Source organism: Perca flavescens, chromosome 18 (assembly GCF_004354835.1).
Source record: "Perca flavescens isolate YP-PL-M2 chromosome 18, PFLA_1.0, whole genome shotgun sequence".
Classification (NCBI taxonomy): Eukaryota; Metazoa; Chordata; class Actinopteri; order Perciformes; family Percidae; genus Perca; species Perca flavescens.
The window spans coordinates 25,438,557-25,458,683 of NC_041348.1; the positions used below are offsets into that span (position 1 = coordinate 25,438,557).

The following is a 20,127-nucleotide window of genomic DNA, read 5'->3' on the forward strand; positions in this document are numbered from 1 at the left end:
AGTCGATCAGTCATTTTTTATGCTTATTCATGCTTAATTACTCATTTCCAAGAAACTCATGAGCACATTTATGGTAAACACAAGATTTAAAGTGGTGCTTTTGCAGGATTAATTGTGGAGAAACTCAGTTTTACAGATGGTTAATTAACTACATTTATATTGTGCTTTTCTAGTCTTAACCACCTCTCAAAGCGCACAGCTCTGTCAATTAAATCAACTAATCGATTAGTCGACAAAATTGTATAAGTGTTAGTCGACTAAGAATTTCTTTAGTCGAGGACAGCCCTAGTTAGATGAAGAGTCAAGGGTTCACAAAAGTCTCAAGGATTCATCTTCTGTACACATTTTCATCACAATTCATCCAGTAGTTGTTGAGAGTTTGGGTGAGATCTGGTCAGGTCAGATAAGGTCGGGTACAAACAGTGATGTCCATGACGATGTCCGGTTCCACTTCCCACTGATTGAGATGCTATAGTTTTCTCATTTCGCTTTGTCTACACTGTTTCTTTATTGTGATGTTGGGTATCCGGACAATCAAATGCAAAATAATCTATGGTCACAGGAATCAAACGATATACAAGAGCTAAACCCCAACTTTTCTCTTCAACAGCAGTGAGAGAAAGCTGGACTCACAACAGATCTCTGAACCTCTTTTAGGCTCACTCCTAAGTTTACTGACATCACTTTACAAAATACAATATTTAATACCTAAAGTTCACGTTTCACTTTCAATTATTCCGAGCTATAGACACATCAAACCCTCTGCTTTTAAAGTTATATATCTGTGTGTCTGCATGGCTTAGCTTTGGTAAAGTCTGTTCACCCTGGTGGTCCTGAAGAAGTTGGGTCCTTGTTAATAGTTTGTTTTAGCAGAGCTTCACATTATTAATCTCCTGGCTTCCTATGTGTCCTATGTGGTTGTTCAGCTGACAGTGTTTCAACAATAACAAGGCCGGCAGCCCCTTCAGGATCAGCCTGAAAACATCTGACAACACCGAGTCCAAGAATGCAACACACGTTTGGAGTTCAGGCGCCTCCATCCAAAATCCAGTCTGTGTTACACATGTACTGCAGGGTGAAGCAACAGGGAAGTGAGCTTGTCTTTTTTGGAGACAGTCAGTCTCAGCAGAGATCACATCACACCGTGATCGGACAACATGCATGTCCAATGTAACGGGAGATAACAAGAGTGTGGTGAAATTCATCACTATGACGAATGACGCCAGGCAGTATCAGGGTTTATGTTATTTGAGGATACAGTCATTTTAACAAAGAACAGATGGGCAAAACTGTGGTCAGAAGGAGGTTAAGATATTCAATCTATAACCCTAATCTAAGGAGGACTAGGTTGTGTTTAAAAGTAATTGCAAAGGCGTTCTATAAAGTGCCTTGGCTTTACAGATACTGTTACACAGACAGATTACCGTATTGGCCCGCATATACGACGATATTTGTTTACCTTTTGACCCTTAGAGACCTTATGAGACATGAGATTTCCTAATGACAGTAAAATGCTGTATCTTGAATTAGAAATTCCCTTGGTTGCCTGCAAAAAAAGCAATTACTAAAGCTCCCAGTTTTCAACAATTATGGACATTGTAAGATATATACAGTATATATATGGGACGTAAAGCTGACAATTTTCTTGAGGTATAAAGAGAAGCCATTTCCATCCAGAAAATGGAACAAACAACGATGACGCTATTACATCTGTTTTTTACGGTGGCCGGGACAAACTGCATATCTGCAACACTTAGCAAATTCGAAAAACACGAGCAACATTAACGGAAAAAACAAATGCAAAAGCCACAACATAACAAGGGAAGTGAGAATCAACGGATGTTGACAATGAATCAGGATATTATTGCCAGCGGACTATTATTGCCTACACATGTAAAAGAGGAAAGCTCTTGTCTGTTTGAGAAGCATTTTGGATATGCAAGTTGGTTCAGCACGTCTCGGCCACCGTAGATTTTCCCTTTTCTTTGTAAAATACATTGAAATTGTGACGAATATAAAAAAAATGTGAGTTGAATGTGAATGAGTGTAAGCAAATCATGTCACAATTATTCATGTCACCTATTGAAAAATGTGTAGCCATCTTAAATTGTTGTTCTAGGAATTTGAATTGAATTGTACTCATGAGAGGCACACCCGCTGGAGTCTGTTAGTCTGAAACAACTACATGCATTAATTGTAAAGTTAAACAGTGAGGTCATTATTTTGTCATCTTAATTGCCCAACCTGAATAGCATCTAGCATCTACTGTATGTCTAAATATTATTCCAATGTATGTTTATTTTTCGCATGTCACATGACCTCTGACCATGTGATGTGATGAAAACGGATAAAGAGTCATGGGTCACAGCAATCAAATACACTTGAGGAAGGCCAAATTGTGGGCTGAAACATTGTGTGCCTTATTTGCACTATCAAAGCATTAGGCTGTTGTACGGACTTTACCTTCTTTGAACATTCACTTTTTTTGTCCTGCACCAGCAACTACATGGATGTGCACAACATCGTCTTTTTTGAACTAGTGTGTGTAAGCCAGCCTCCATTGAGCAATCGAACTCTTCACTAGTAAAGCAAACATACCACTCAAAATGTACATTAATGATCATCAGATGACACATAGGGCTGTAAATGTTTCCAGACCTCAGCTCTGCTCAAAGCGACTCGTAATATTTGACAAACTCAGCACAAAACTCCTGCAGCTCAGCAGCTGTCAGCAACAACAGATCATCCATCCAAACCTGTACATGTCATCATAGCCATATGATAAGATCTGGATTTCGATGAGACTTGTGTATGAAAATGTGTCATCTTCTGGCAAAACCTAGAGAAACAATATTAGCTAGAGAAAAAAACAAGACCTTTCCAGTAATTATGTAACCGAGTAGTCTCAAATGATGGATTTGTTTTCAAATGTATGTTACCATAAACAGTAAACTCTATGTCACTGAAAACCTGGCTACATAAGCAACCATCACAGTTCAGGTTTGGAAAAAAGATCCTTAGGTAAGAGTTTAAAGCGGCTATAATTGATATATTTTACAATAGCAGTATATCAAATGAAAATGTGAAACGGTTGGCTCATAGTGATGAAAATACAGAGAATTATCACCTGAATATGCAACTCTCCTCCGCATTATGGAGCTTTATAGCGAGTTTCACTCATTGTTTATCTGCCCTTTACTGTTTTGATTCCCTCTCCTGTAAATGCAGGGTAGTCCAAAGACAGTATTTTTATAGTTCCTTGTCTTCACCATAGGAGCAAAAGATCAAACAGGCACTAACAAAGGACCTATTTCTTGTTGGTGTCCTTACATAACAGAGTGTGGGCCTATACATAAAAGCCAGAAAATATCTCCACACGGAAATTGAGTTTGCAGTGCATGTGACCAGAACATTTCTCTGTCTCACACATAGACACACTGACACATACTGCTGTCAAATTGAAGGATAGTTGTGAAACCCAAGTAGAAGGCATTTGTTTCATGCCAATTAAACACTTAGACCAGAGTGACATGGCAATATACTGTTCATATAGGAGAAAAGCTTTCAATCATATGGCATGAGTTACCTCAGCAGAGAGTTTGCCCAGTTGACATGGAAACGTGTAAAGATTTGCCTGAGATTCATTCTCGATCGTGACATTAAGTAGCTATTCTGGAGCTTTCGATTGTATTACGCAATCTTCCTCAGCAGAGTTCGCTGCCCTTGAAAGGTAGCAAACGGGATCACCAGCTCTACCTCCTGAACGCCAGCCACCCTGTTACTCACCAAGATGCATTGTGGGTATCCTTGAGGTCTAAGAAACGTGTTAAATGTATTTCCTTCCTCATAAAACATTTGCAAATCCAAAAGTAGTTTAGTTAAGTAGTTCTTTGTCTATTGTTTACATCCATGTAAACAACGTTTACTGACTGGAAGTCTTCTTTACTGCCTTCGTTGGCACATTGCTGTGTTTCTTATGTCATTACCGCCACATGGAGATCAGTGGAATAGTGAGAAACCTTTGGCAGGACTGTGTATCGCACTACTGGAGGTCAGAAACTTCACACCGTGCCTTTAAACAAAAGAAATAAATTACGAAAGAAATACCAATTCTGTGAAATCATTTTTGACAATTTAGCTATCGATAACATCAATCCCCAAAACTATTGGCAATGACCTTTGAAAATCCAAATATTTAGTCACTGCTAAGACACTAATTGATCTCACACATATACAGTCATTTTCCCTTAGTGGGCAGATGTTACTGTAAATTATACCACGTTGTCTAATAATTTAGCACCTGGAGAGGTAAAAGACTCCAGGCGACATATATAAAACAGCTTCTCATGTGTCTTTATTATTATTACAACAAGTCGTATGTGTGGCATGAACATCGCTGTGTAAGTCACAGAGAAATTAAAGGTAAATTAACTTAACATAAAGAAAAGAGAGGAGAGGACAGAGAAGAAAAAAAGGAGGCACGAGGATAAACATGGATAGAGATGTAAAACTTTTCTTGGCTAAGGTGACTGCGAACTAACAACAAACAAATGGGCTGCGGAGCAAAAACTAATGACAGAACTGAGTAGTTGAGTTTTCACTCTGGATGTAGCGTCTAAATTTAACCCACAATTGTTTCCAGGCCCAGGAGAAATGGCATCCCACCCACATGTGAAGCAGACACGCGATCAGGGGTCTCGTTCGGTTTGAGTTGCCATCAATCAGCTCGGGCCACGTCCCCTGCCAGCATTGCGTCATAACATACCTATTCTGATTTTAACAAGCCAGGGAAATCATTTTGCGCCCTAGCAGCGAGAGTCGTACCACGTCGGGACTAATCACATCTGAACAGATTGGATGAAGAACATTCAGAGTTGCTCAATACCCGGCGGTAGTAATCCCACGGTCTAAAATCACGTTTGCGTGCCACGGTCACTCTCCATTCAATCACACTGCAAACATCTATTGGCTCAGATGCGCTATTGTAAATGAACCTTTTGGAGAACAAAGTCCCACCCAAAGGAATTCATTATACTAAGAGTTAAAGTTCTCAAATCCTTATGCTGTGTATACATGTTTTTCATATATTCCTACTCTTGTTAATTGCACACTTAAATGCGCGCTCTCTCTCTCTCTCTCTCTCTCTCTCTCTCTCTCTCTCTCTCTCTCTCTCTCTCTCTCTCTCTCTCTCTCAACAGCTCCAACATGGCTGAAGCATGTTGAATCCTTAAACAGCGAAATAAGACAGATATGAGAAAAGCACTGACAGGTATGTAGGAGTCAAACTTAACTTTAAACCACAGAAACTCAAATTACACAAGTACTGAGAGGCTGAACACAGAGACATTTTTATTCACCAGCAAGAAAACATGTGTGGCGTCAGTTTAGCGCAGTAGAAGTCTTTGGCTGGAGAGAGAATACCATCACAGGATGGCCGCTACCAAGCAGGACCACAACAATCCTGCACGGCTATCACATGTCAGTGGAAACATGTGTTCACGACATGGGTGCCGATGCTGTGGGTGCTCGAGCACCCACTTGTTCCGGACTGCCAGTAGGCTCCATTCATTTAAAATGAAACATTGCAGTTAGTGCTAAGTGGAGCGTCTGTCATAGTGTGATTGGTTATGTCGCTGTCAGCCCCCTGCTGATCGCGGTTCTCATCTCCAACCCTATCGGTATTTGTGAGAAGTGGCGCTGTCCTGAGGTGAAAGATAGCCTACTTTATTATCACGTTAATAGGCGTGTTTGTTCGTGTTGGCCGCTGTCCATTTCCTAAGGTTCTGAAATGCAAACATTTTTTGACTACTTTTTTTTTTTGTTAAAGGGAGTGCGCCCGTGAGCACCCACGGAGGAAAACATAAATTGGTGCCTATGGTTCACGCATAGGTGTAATTTACAGGGGGGATGGGGGGTCAGTCACATTTAAATACAATCATTTTAATGCAGAAAAAATAGTTTTATGTAACCCTGATGTTTGAAAAGAACTCACTATTTTCAACTCAATTTTGACCAGTTCTAACTTAGATAACTTGACGCATTTTGACCTGCAAATAACATATATATATATAATATATATAAATAATCAATGCTTACTGGAACAGAGCACTGAAGCTAACCAAAGGGCAATTAGGGGGAGCATTTCGGCCGACAATGGGGCACCTGGACTTGAATGAATAAATGCCAGAATGAAGCATTTAATTCTCTCTTATGGGAACAGCCAAGTCCTGGTTAAATAAAAAAGGGCTCTTTTGCACTCAGAGAAGCAATCTGAACATTTTTCTTGGCTGACCTTCGAATATGGTGAGGTTCTTCAGGGCCAGGGAGTGCTCCCAGTCCTTCAGGCGAAGGTCCTCTGTAATTGTGTTGAGGATCTCCATCTCGTTCCTCAGCTGGGCCTCCGTGTGGACGTGGGTCACCCATAAACTGCTGGTGTCCTCTGTTATGTTGCTGATCTGGATCTGAGCAACAGGAGCGCAGGCAGGGGGAGTGTTAACAGCCGAGTTCATCAGTGTGCTGCAGTAAGATTTTAGATAGCTTGTAATATGTGTTGCGTATGTACTGTACTGCTTAAATGTTAACTTTCAACATGTGTCTTTAAAACATTTTTTTTAAGTAGTAGATTGGATTTGTAGGACATGTTTGTGTAAACTGTGATGAACCTGCAAGTCTTGTATCTTCAAGTGGTGAATACTGATGTCATTGCTGAAGGTGTGATTGACAGCTCCCACCGTCCAACTGACATCGTCCAGTTTCTCTCTCAGCCTGCTCACCTGTCCTGAGGTTTCCCTGAACAAACAGAACTTTATTCTTCAAATTCACTCATTAGACTATACAGAGTCTTCGTTGTGATGCAATTAAACTTACATGCTTTGGAAACGAGGATTTCACTGTAATATAGTTTCGCGTTGCCAGACCTTCCTCCACAGTGCTGCGGAGGAGGGTCTGGCTAGTCCACAGATCATTCAGTGATGGGAGAAAAACGAATGCTCTGGTTTATTAGCATTTCCCCTAACCCATCACAATCGTCACGGGCGGTGCTAAGCCCCACATACAATGACGGGAACTTGCTTGAGTGGTACATTTAAAAGTTGTGCAACACAAAACTCAGATTGGACAGATAGTCTAGCTAGCTGTCTGGATTTACCCTGCAGAGATCTGCAGTTAACCATAGTCCTCATAAATCCACCGGAGATTAGAAAGCCAACACAAAGAAAGAGGAAGGGGACGGACATCCGGCCTAAAAAGAGGGACACCCAGGAGGGAATTTCCAGCGGCACCTGAACAATCCCGGAAGTGGATCATCGTCAGTTTAGACTAACTGTAATATAAATGTGTACCTGAACAGGAGGTCCTGGTCATGGAGCCAGGTGGAGGCCCGGGACACCTCCGCAGTCAGGCCTGTCAGGTTCCTGCCGGTGGAGCTGCTTAGGGAGGACAACCTGTCGTCCAGCTGCACCAGGTAGCCCTCTGACTGAAGGGAGTTAGCCTGGATGCTCCTCAGCTCCACCTCCAGGCTCTGAGGGGGAAAGAACTTAGAACTATCATAGTCATTCATCCTACGTTTTTAGTAACTCATAAACATACCTTTGAAATCACAGTAAAACAGCATTGGTTGTTAGGCATTAATGAAAAGCACATTTCTAGAAAATACAGAGTGAATTCAGTACCTGAAACTCCATCTATCACACACTTACTTTTTTGATTTTATGTTGATTAGGCGGCTTACCCTTACTGCACATATTATGACGACTATTATGATGTGTTGCACAATGGGCAGTGTGCAATTTTGTTGGCTAGTGGCCGTCTCTGCATGCAACATGAGAATGTCAATGCAGAGTGATGCAACAGTATGTGTCTGTGTACTTTATGTATGTGTGTGTGTATGCACTATGTTGTATTGATTTTTTTTTAAACAGCAGATATAGTTTGTTTGTCCAAGAAAAATGTCCTTCGGCACAATAAAATCTATCTTATCTCTCTTCTTATCTCTTACATCATCATTACATTCTATCCATGTCCTGTAACAGTTCCCAGGTCTGAAACCCTGCTCTGTAAAAGCTCTTGCATTTTTGTGTGTGTGTCTTGTGTCATACCTTGATGAGGATCTCCAGCCTCTGCAGCCAGTCGCTGTGGTTCTGGAAGAGATTCTCCAGTTTCCAGATGTTCTCCAGCAGGTCTCCCTGAGTGGACGCCTCGCCCAGGGTCTGCTGGAGCAGCCGAGAGCGCTCCGACATCCGGGTCACGTTCTCCATCAGCACGGCCTGCCGCTGTGAAGACACCTGGGAATGAGAGACTGGAGAGGAAAAGAGAAAGAAAAAAAAGAGAAAGAGAAAGAGAGAGAGAGAGAGAAAGAGAGAGAGATTTGTTCTGGGTGTTGATTCACTGATCCCTCAACCCCCAAATCGAGTATAATTTACAATCAATCACTACTGTCAGCTTGGACCCAGCCAGCACTTTAATGAAGAGCAGATGTTGATCAGTCGCCTGCACTAATTTTGATCGTCTATTCTTGCTTAATGTATTGTTTTGTTAAATTATGACGAAAATATTTGTATGACTTCAAAACCAGTTTCCAGAGCTGGCTCGCTGTGAGGCTCTCTGTGTTTTACCGATGACATATTGTGGAAATTCCGTCTCCATTTTGACTGATGTTGAAATTGGCCTCGGCATGTTGCGGTTTGTCCAATACTTGAAGGAGAGAGAGCACTAGCTCAGAATGCTTTAAACAATACAGACAGCTTTCCCTGACAATAGGGTTAATCAGCATTGTGTGAACTTGTTTGGTAAGGGCTTAACGGACGTTCATTTATAAGTTAAAGTCCTGCACCCCAGCTATAAAAATAAATGTAGTAAATACAAATTTGTGTAGAAGAAGCTTGTTTTTCTGCTTTCAGAAAAGAGGATGGATACCTGAACGGTACCAGACGGGCCGGGCCGGGTTCGGACAGATATTTAAAAATGATGTTCAGGTTGGGCTTGGTCACATCAGCGCGATAAGGCATTGAACATTTTAAATTTAAAAAAGCTTATTTTGTAGGTGCGCGCCTGTGTTAACGTGCACTTGTTTCCCCGTGTGTGCTGATGCGCTCATCTGTTGACATTTCCGAATGCCTTCCTACAGTTGCTTAATAAAAGCGGGCTTTCCACACAAACAAACGTACATATGTCATTAGTATGAGAAAAAAATTTGATTTTAACTGTGTCGGACTCGGACATAAATATCTTAATGCCTGTCGGGCTCGGGCCGGGTTCGGTAACTGCTCTGTCGGACGCGGGCCGGGCTTGGACAGACAAATGCGTCCCGATCCGCACTCTATTTCATACCCCATGAATCATCTCACGACCCTGCAGATTTATGTTGTGACCCTTTGGAGGAAGGAATAATGTTATATTTGATAATATACAGTATAAATCATGAGGATTTTTTTTGCAGAAAGAGTACTTTTACTTTTGATGCTTGAATTGTAAACATAGAAGAAACATAAAAAGGGAGAGTGCCAACATGTTCTCCTTTAAGAGTTTTGGGACAACATGATCTAAATTACCCATGGGTTTATTTGTTACACATATTTTTTTTGTATCTGTTACATCACATTGCTGACAGTTAACATATTACTGATGAACCTTTCTTGTCTTGTTTTTGGCTGTGGCATAAAGGCCACTTCTTCTTTTCCCTTTTCTCTGTTCTCCAAGTGCCTAATGAGAAAAAGCTCCTTGGTTTCATGTTATGTTGAGAGCATGTTGCATGGTAACGGCTCGATAGCCCGGGAGATATTTTGAAACCAGATACTCAGCATTATGCCATGACGACATCCTCTCTGCAGGACCAGCAGGGACCAATGTGTGCATAATACCTCAGATAGAGAGAAAAAAAAGTATGACTTGGGAAATGAGAGGAAGCAGATAATTCCCTTTACAAATTCGACACGTTGATGCCCCTAACAGTCCGATATCACAAAGTCTCTGCACGTTTTCTGTTTTCACATATCGAAGAGAGTGATAAAAGTGTGTTTCTGTGGGTGTGGCATCAAAGCCAAGAAACGTGTGCATGACCTCAGCGCACGAAAAGTGCTGCAAAACCACACTGCTGCAAACAAACCATCTTGATTCCCTCAATTCCCCTTCATTATGTGTGTTAGGTTTATTCCTAATGACCTGAAAAAACTAAATAATCCAAAATCTCTCCACTACACAGGGTGCTTAATTGCTAAATGATGGTCTGTCAACAGTGGTGTTTTTTTTTTTCAGAAGAACACACATTTATGCTCATGAAGAACCTGGTGGAGTTTCTCAGCAGTAGTGCTCTCTGAAAAGAAAGAAGAAACAAAGACCAAGACCATATAGTGGGCCATTATTCTAGATATCTGGTTTTCATTGCTTTATTAATTGTTTTAATTTTTGACTTTATAATCCTCTAATCTGAAGAAGGAAGAAAAGGAGAATGAGGAGGAGAAGAGGAAGACAGACTCACGCACACACTCAAACTCAAACATCCATGGTCAGCAAGAAATCTGGTCTTTTTTAACTTGGGAAAAACAGTTTTCCCAACAGTGACAAAATAAATGTGGATACCACATTTCTTTCAGATAATCTTGTAAGGATAATTTAAAAGTTACAAATAGAGCTTAGTGTTAATGTAATCCAAAGGGCTCCAAATCTTTTGAAATTTGTCAGGGGAACCGCAGTGTGGTTTTACTAGTTTAAGGTGCAGAATTACATTTTTTAACCACAGACTGTTTAGGGGATGTGGGTTCTCACGGTTCAGAACAACTCTGTGCTATTAGAGTGAAGACATATACACTTATAATCATATCTTGTTGCCAAAACATATTTGAACAGATTTTCCACCGTGTGTCTCCCTTTGGTTCCTCTGGTTACATCGCCTAAAGGAATAATCAATCAGCATTAGAAATCATTCTCCACTAATTGATGTCTGTTTAAACGTAGCTCTGTTAACATGGAAACATACAATCAACCACAGGGGTCACTGTCGGATATCTGAATGGGCTTTTAAAGGCTTTTCTATTCACACTAACTACTTGTTTGGCCACTTGGGGACCGCGGAAAAAGACACAACAGTGACATAATACCACTTTACAAAGTTGCTATAGCTTTACATGTTACACATCCAGCCGATATGGAACAATTGTTATGTAATCTTTTCTGCCAAAGTTATGGATAGTTGTACCTATTCAACAGAGTTTAAATGACCACAATGGACAGTTACCAAGCAGCAACCTTTGGGCCTGAAAAGTGCAGTGCCTGAAACATGCATTGTTTCTAATTTCAAACAGGGGGGGGGGACTCCTGGTTGTCAAGTCAGATTGTATGGAAGTCAATTTCTTACCTCAGCAAACATTTTCAGAATACGTTTATTTTTCTCAATTGCTCGTTTCAAGTTTTGTTCAAGACAGCATTATGTTCATTTTGTAAATTATGGTCCTATTTAAAATAAAATTGATAATAAAGCAGGGTATGTTTTAGAGCGTGGCTACTTTGTGATTGTCAAGTCCCGACCACAGCGGTGTCCTTGGGTTCTCAGTCAGATCCACCCAGCTCCACCAAATATGGTCACTTCTGGTACCAAAAAACCAAGATGGCAACCAAAATGCCAAACTCGAGGCTTCAAAACGGTAGTCAACAAAGCAATGGGTGATGTCACAGTGGCTATGTCCACTTCTTTTATACAGTCTATGACATTTACTGGATCTAAATGTGAAGAGAAGCAGGTAAGATTCCTTCACTGTAAATCCAACTGCGGGGGACTAAAATTTATAGTGTTTTTCGAAATAATGTCAGACTGCTGTTGAGCTACTATAGGACAGATGAGTCTTTATTTTGAGTGTTGTGTGACTTCAGACGAGGATGATGAGAAATTGACTGAAAGATGATGCACATGCCTGACAAATCCATTTCAAACCTCTCAGCTCAGAACTGTACGATGGGAAAGTCATCTCGTCTTTTCCATGTGCCTTCTATTCTTTCCTCTTAATTTCACACACAGACATGGCAACAATACTTAAAACAGATTAGTCCCAAATTCACAGCTTCATGGTCTTTCAATTCTTCTGTGGAGAAGAGGACACTTTCCACCAATGTATCAAATGCTGGGAGGGTGGGCCAGCAGAACAGCTGGACCTCAACGTGTAATGTGAATGGATTCTGCATTACTGGTTCAGTCCTCACTCGGTCTATATATCCAATTGCATTGGATTCACAGTATTTGCATCGTTCGGTTTGTATTCAATGTGGTTTTAATTTTCAATAAACTAACTTTTTACTGTTACTGCAAAAGCTGGCCAAAAGGAGAGTCACTTACTTGATGTAAATGACTAAAATGTAATTGACCAATATGGGCTATACAGTGTTCTAATGGCAGCTATAGTAGGTGGAGTTTTATGTTAACACAGTTACCTTAACTGTTACACACAATGTGCTTTGTTGAGCATCTTTGAGGCCTAACAAACATGTTGAATGCATTTCCATCATCAGAAAACATTTGCAAAAAAGTTTTTTTAGCTTTTTAAAATCATGAATTGTTAACATCCATGTTTGCAAGCTTGCAGTCATCTTGTTCCTGGCCTTTGTTGGAGCAACAAAGAATAAATGTGATAAAATGACTGCTTTTCTGAAAGAGTTAGGATGGCTGTGGCTCAGTAGAAAGAGCGGGTCATCAATTGATCGCATAGTCAGTGGTTCAATTGCTCCTGTCCATATTGAGCATAACACTGAAACCTTGCATGATAGCTCGCTGTCATATAGGAGTGTGAATGAGTGCCAAAAAATAAAGCACTTTGGATAAAAGTGCTATATAAATGCAGTCCTGTCTTTCAACAAAGTATAAGACCAATTATCAACGGCATGCATAGCTTCTGAAATGCTCTGTTCTTTTCTTTTTTGTAGATTCCGTCCAACTGGATTTTTAAATGAATAAAACAGTGGTTCAAAAACAGGTACATACAACAAAACTTTGTTCTGTTCCTTGTGTGTTTTTTCATGAACCTTAGAAAGGTGGGATCTAATGGGTGTGTATTTCTTGCACAATGACTATCTGTATTTCTGTCTGATTCTCTCTCTCTCTCTCTCTCTCTCTCTCTCTCTCTCTCTCTCTCTCTCTCTCTCTCTCTCTCTCTCTCTCTCTCTCTCTCTCTCTCTCTCTCTCTCTCTCTCACACACACACACACACACACACACACACACACACACACACACACACACACACACACACACACACACACACACACACACACACACATACTACTTCTCGCTATGCTTGTGAGGACTTTTCATAAAGTACATTCATTTTCAAGCTTCTTTACAGTACACTTAACACTCAACCTAATTTGAACCTAAAACCACAAAATAAATAATTATGCTTGTGGCACATGTTGGTAACCAGAATGCAGGTGAGTCCCCACAACATCATTCCAGGACATAGTCTCCGCAAAGTCATGCACACATCACAGTCTCCCAGCGAGACAGACAAGCAGGCTGGACAGTGTCATGGTGAGGGCAGAGAGAGAAGACAGAGGGAGGTCTATCAGAGCTGCATGCTGTGGGAAAAGCCAAAGACAACATGGTGCCTTAATTTATCTCTTTATCTGCAGCCTGTGTGTGTGTGTGTGTGTGTGTGTGTATTAAGGCAGGAGTTTAAAGAGTTGTATCCCATGAAAGAACCATGTTCATACATTTGCAAAGTTGTTAACTGAATGCATTTGTTTGCTTTCCATGTTTTTTTGGTCTATTGACAATAGTTTATATATTTATATATAATGTCTTATGTTATACTTTTAGTGGGTGTTGCAAAAAGAAATTTTCTAGATGGAATAAAGTGTGGTAAAGTTAACATCATTGAAAACAACAACAAACAATTTTATATAGCCATGTTTTACTACATAAATATACGTATACTTACTTTACAAGCTTACTCACTACTATATTTTTGTTATAAGGTAATGTCTTGAAGTTTACATTTTCTTGTGTCAGAATTTACTTTCATGTTATGTTTCATAAACGCCACATGCTTGACATTCATCCTGTGTTTCTTTGAGGTTTGATTTTCTGTTGTTACAATGTGACTCAATCTCCGGTTCATTAAGGTTTCTTCTAATCTACAATAGTTTAATTACGTCATTAGGTCATCATCAGTATGAATGTGGTAGAGTCTGTACATGTTTAAATTTACACACATTCTTACTTGTTCTCTATTTAAAAAGGACAGAAGATGGTGTATGGATTGTTGTTTGGACCTTTACCTTGTCTGTCCCCCTAAATTACAGGTCTTTCACGATCCCTGTGTTGGGTTGAAAATGTTGTACAAGTCAAATGTCATGCAGTGCTCTGCCTTCAGGCCCAGCACCCATGGTTACTAATCTCCCTGTTTAGCTCTCACAGGCTTTTTAATAAAGTTACTTAACAGGAAGAAGGCCTATGTGTGCATATGTGTGTGTTTCTGTGTGTGTGTTTGTGTCTGTGTGTGTGTGTGTATGTGTGTGTTACCAAGAAAAGAAAGCAGCTTCATTTAGCTTCAAAGGACCCTGCTATTGCACTTATTCAAATCAGGTTTATTCGTTGTTTAGCCAAATATATACAATAATATGTTAGTTGGCATTACAGACCTACATCAGCAATGATTCCAAATAAATCCTACAAGAACTAACCCTCCACAGATGGCTAGAGGTGTAAAGTTCAAATAGCTGCAAGGGTTTGTGTAACTTAAATTGAATCATCTACTCATGTCTGTGAGGGTCCCGGGACTGGAATATTATAACTTGATTCTAAAAACATTTCAACTTTCTTCTTGAAATATTCTGACTTTCTAAAAATATTATGACTTTATTCTTGAAAAATTATTTTTCACAAAACATTTTCACAGAGATGATTAATTACAAAAGCGTTGCAATTAAGAGGTAAAGAATAGACTCAGAAAAATAGACCTCCTAAAGTGCTATTTAGGGACCACACTAACTTTGACTAGTCAGTTTAAGCTTTTTCGTGTGTGGTAGTGTTTGCTAACATTGAAGAGAAGATGGGAGTGTTTGAAAAGAGGCTAATCTTTTGTATTTCGTGATTTAGGATAGCCTTTTTTCAGTGCAACTCTTGACCTCACCACAACTGTGGCTCACAAAATGAATGAGAGAAGGTAAACATGATTACTTTAATTATATATGTTTGTTCCTCATCTAGTATGCTCAACTATAAATTATCTCTTACGCTGAACAATAGCATATTCGGGCAAAACCCATTATGTGCTCACAGGTCTTTCATCACTTGACCTCCACGAAGGAGTCCGACATGGCTGATAGATTTGTGACACAAGTTTAGCCTCTAAAAAAACCCTCCTCCTCTGAAGTTGACCTCCACACACACATTCATATTAAAGGATAAGATACTGAAATGAAGCTGGTTTTGACTTTAACATCTTGTTGGAATCAAGCTTTTGCAAACATGACGCTAGGTCTGATTGTTTTTCCACTGATGTGGGATATACGTTGTTTTGTGAAATGGGAAAAAATAAGTTGGATGTGTTACGTACACCCCTACCTTGCTACATAAATTGCTTCCTGTATTGGCATCGAATGTTGGCACAGGGCAATGTGGATTGCATATTCGTCCACTATGAATGTAATTCCTGGGCTTGAACAACTTTACTTGTCTCTGTAAAATAGCTGAAATGACTTGAACATTTGCAGACAATGTAATGTTACTCTAAAATACATATCCAATTCAGTGCAGGTTTTATAATTGACCAGACAGAGGTGAAAGTGATCTGACCAGGGAGGAGGATGAGAAAAATAGCAACCTGGAGAAATATTAAAACAGCTGGTTCTCAGTTAAAAATACCCAATTTACCATATGTGTCTGCAATCAATTCTCTTTCTATTTGTAATGGACACAGACCAGCTCTCTCACATTTTATGCAACCATTTTTTTTAATATTGCTCTTATAATAATAATAACAATAATAATAATAATAATAATAATAATTATAATAATCATCATCATCATCATCATCATAAAGTCAGATAAGGACACCACGTCTGTCACAACAGTGTTTTCATGTGTTTGTGTGTAAGTGAGAGACACATAGCAATACTAGTCACCTTTAACCAGACATAATCTAACCAACATTCCCACTTCACTTTGAGGGGATGCCAGTGGCAGGAAGGAGGGAAGGAAATAAAGAAGAAAGAGTCTTTGTGAACTGCAGACCTGAAAGTCTTCCAGCAGTGAATCAGAATGAAATTACAGGATCTTAAAATCCGACCACCAACAAGCTGCTTTCCTTGAGATAACATCATCAGGCAGCCGTTAGGTCATTTTAAAAGGATGTGTGCAAAATAGATTCATATCCGGAGTTAAGCTCAATTAACACCAGCTGGTTTAAAGACATTTCATCTTTAAACCAGTTTGTGGTAATTTATCCTAACGGTGTGTAAGATAAAGATTCAATTTGAATAAATTAGAATGTGATACAGCAAAAGGAAGAACAAAAATAAGAATAGGAAAGAATGGAACTAATTAGGACTGGGTGATTTGACTAAAATCAATATTAAACACAATATTAATGGAAATATTTTTCTTGGTGCAGAGCAGTGTTGTATCAGAGTGTTTTTGTTGAAAAAGGATGCAGAGGGAGTGAACCAAACTAGTAAAGCCGTAAAAACCAAAACAATGAGCTGAGGGGAACTGTCTGTGTTGAATCCGAAACAGCTTGGAGGAAACAGCTTTGCAATCAACCGCAGTCAATCATCAAAATAAAACAATCACACCCCAAACTGGACACTACAATACACAAACTACAACCCACAACAGACACAACAACACACACACCACCTGCCTCCGGCAGTCCATCTGTGTTTGTTGGTCTCTTCTGGACTGGGAACCATGGGTAGACCAAATACATTTATTAAATGGATAAACTTGGAAAACAAAGTATTTTGTTTGTCATACTCTCATGATTTGGCGTGAAGCATATCTAAAATTTGTAAAGCTCTGCATGTTTACAATTTATCCTTCGGGGACTTTTAAAGGAAGGGTTTCAGATGAGTAGGATAAAGTGTTGGACTCATCCTTTCTTAGCATAACTAGTTTTTGTGACCAATGTGACCACCAGAAATTTGCTGTCATGTTACAGCTGATACAAAAAATATTGAATTTAAAAGTTAAAAGCTACATTAATTATCATTCATTTTACCACTACACTATGTATGTGTATGGTAGTATGTACTGTATGTATGGCAATGTCAAAGGAAAAATTCACTGCAGGGCTTTTCAGCCTCCTTTATTCAGCTCTTATGGTCCAAAAATATACAATACATTTCAGTATTGTTGTTCATATCACTGTTTTCATTACAAAAAAAGTGGTAATCACTGTATGCTAGCTGCCCAGCACCAAAAGGAAAGCTAGTTAGCCCCAACTGTTGGATAACATTGAACATTTAGAGGCTGATTAGCCAGATATGGATCAGAAATTGGTTAAGACCCAACAAAGCCGAAAGGAGAATGGCTTACTGTACGTACACACCGCCGCCGACTCCAAAGTTACAGGAAGTTATTCATTTTCAATGGAAGCCAGCTTCTCTCAGCTGCAAGAAGCGGCAAATCAGTCGGTGTTTTGGGCGTGCTTGGGTGTGTTGAGCGACCAGAGTGTCAAGCAGAAAGTTGAAGTTTGGTCAACTTTTTGGTAATGAGCTATGACACGGTTCAGCGGAAAACGACCACCAACCAGTCGGAATATAGACATCCTTCGCGCTGGCTAATCCCAGAGTAACATATACGATGTAAACTTTCGTTCCTACCAAAACATTAGTTCCGAGAAAATGGAGAAAAAGCTCATCATCGCTGTTGCTGGGTTCCCTATAATTTATGATATGACTTTGTTTGCATATAGGGACCAGTTAACATTAACTGCTGGTCTCACCGTCTCTAAACAGTCCGCTCACAGTGAAGTCCTACACGGGTTACAGAGTAGAGTCTGGCGGCTGCTCGCTCTGCCTGCATTCTGCTGCGGTTCAGCGGCTAACGAGCGGGTTAACTGCTAACAGACACCGCTGCGACAAACAAACAATAGAAATTCTGTCATTATATATATAATTTATAAAAGCTTTCTAGTGTCAGTGTATTGGACGTGCAGTGGCTGCTTGTGCTTTTTCTTCAATCGTGTGTTGAACATGATCGAACATAGACTGCTGGCACGTCGGGGCGGCCAAAGCGTCAAAAGCTTCCCCGTACTTTTTTACAAGCGTCCTTGACAGGGCAGCCAGAGCATCTTTTGCAGCTCAAGTCGGCAGCGTGTACGTACAGTTACATTCATTAAGCGGTGTAGAAATATATTGGGTTTAGAATAAGAATGTCCTGTAGCCTGGGATGGCCTCGCTGTCTCCTCCTGTCTGGCATGTGTAAGATAAGACGGGTTCAAATTTATTGGATCAAAAGTGCTCCTGATTTGTTTAATAAACATTTGGAACAGAATGCACCTAATGAAATATCTTAAAGGAACAGACCATCTTTAGGCCATGAGAGAAGAAGAGAATGAGAGCGATCCCAAGGCTAGCGCGCAACTTCTCTATCTTCTCGGAGACAGAAAGTCTGAGTGATATCCAACCAATTGGCGACCCAGACGCAATGACAGGAGGAGGAATCTGAAGATGAATAAAAGAATAGGGAAAAGGAAGGTCCGGTGTCTGACTCGGAGAGACTTTGTTGGTGGCTAGGGAGAGAAAGTCTTGAAGGAGCGGCTGATCCATATGCATATGAAATATCCAACCCGGTCTCACGGCAGTTTGTGTAAATGTCAACGTTATTCTTAATCTATTGATACGTGTTCACGGAGAAGTTTTTCTCGTTTTTTACGTGTAAATGTCACGTTATTTTTCTCGTTTTTTACGTGTAAATGTCACGTTCTTTTTCTCGTTTTTGACGTGTAAATGTCACGTTATTTTCTCAGGGAAAGGACGCCAAGAGGCAGCCGAAAAGGACGCTCCATAAGCCGGGAGGCGCCCACAAAAACAGGATGGCGGAGGAAAAACCTTACGGGGAAAGGGCGCCTTAAATGCCGGGAGACGCGCCACAGTAACACGCGGGACAAAACGCCAAACAAAGCACCACACGCGGGATGCAATCCCCGCTCGCCCGGGTGAAAGTCCTGTGTTGTTTGACCCATCCACCACCCTGACCAACTTCCCTACGCGGATTTTTGGCTTTTTATATTACTCCCTACCATTTTCGTACTGCGGCCACAAAATATGCTTCCCATTGAAATACATTACTTCACATTTTCGTGTTGTCCACCACGTAAAAACCGTGAACACGTATCAATAGATGAACACGTATCAATAGATTACAATAACGTCACATTTACATGAACTGCCATGAGACTGGGCTGAAATATCTGTTTGCAATATCATTTTACTAAAGATTGTTATAGTTTAACTTAAAGAATCCTGAGTATTCATTTCCTGGTCTGCCTTTCGACGAACACAATATTTAAAGGGGAAACTTTGAGAAGTGACCGGTGGTTCTTCTGGCCAATTACACATTATGGCATACAAAATAGGCAATCATTTGCTAACATGTTAGCCATAACAACTTTGTTAGACTGTGGATTTGTTAGCTTGTTAAAAAATATACAAATTATGAATTAATATAATGATTTATAGTTTTAGTCATTTGAAATTCATTGAAACCCAAGTTTATCCTCTTCTGTAAAGGCAAAGAGAAGGGGGAGGGCAAAGACAGGTTTAAAATAAGGAAGATGTAGTCTTAAATTTAGTAAACCACTAGCGTCACATACATTCTGACACTCAGATCGAATATGATGTCTTTGTTTTTCAGCTAATATAAAACACAAATTACAATGAATGCGACAGTGATGCATTTATGTTTTGAGTTATTTTCTGCAACATAACTAAAGCTATTTTGTTTTGTTTCAATGGGAATGGCACCATTATCACACAGACCACACCGCTGCATGCAACCCACTTATGCGTAACTGCTGTCAAGGGTTAACGCCTAGTCATCGCCCGGTTCTGCAGCTGTGGCTACACACAGTAAACATCACTGTTAAAACACAGAATTACACTAGATGTACTATAAATATATTTTCTGAAAAGAGCGGTTGAA

General features: G+C 40.0%; 1 protein-coding gene across 3 annotated transcripts in view; it reads right to left on the bottom strand.

Moving 5' to 3' along the window:
- Positions 1 to 20,127, bottom strand: part of scara5 (scavenger receptor class A, member 5 (putative)) — a 78,330-nt gene that overhangs the window by 30,818 nt on the left and 27,385 nt on the right. For all 3 annotated transcript variants that reach the window (XM_028605382.1, XM_028605383.1, XM_028605384.1), the window contains 4 exons: positions 8,097 to 8,296; positions 7,341 to 7,519; positions 6,663 to 6,789; positions 6,293 to 6,461 (listed from right to left, as the gene is read on the bottom strand). In XM_028605382.1, the coding sequence (XP_028461183.1) occupies positions 6,293 to 6,461; positions 6,663 to 6,789; positions 7,341 to 7,519; positions 8,097 to 8,296 (675 nt within the window). The remainder of the gene's footprint in view (positions 1 to 6,292; positions 6,462 to 6,662; positions 6,790 to 7,340; positions 7,520 to 8,096; positions 8,297 to 20,127) is intronic.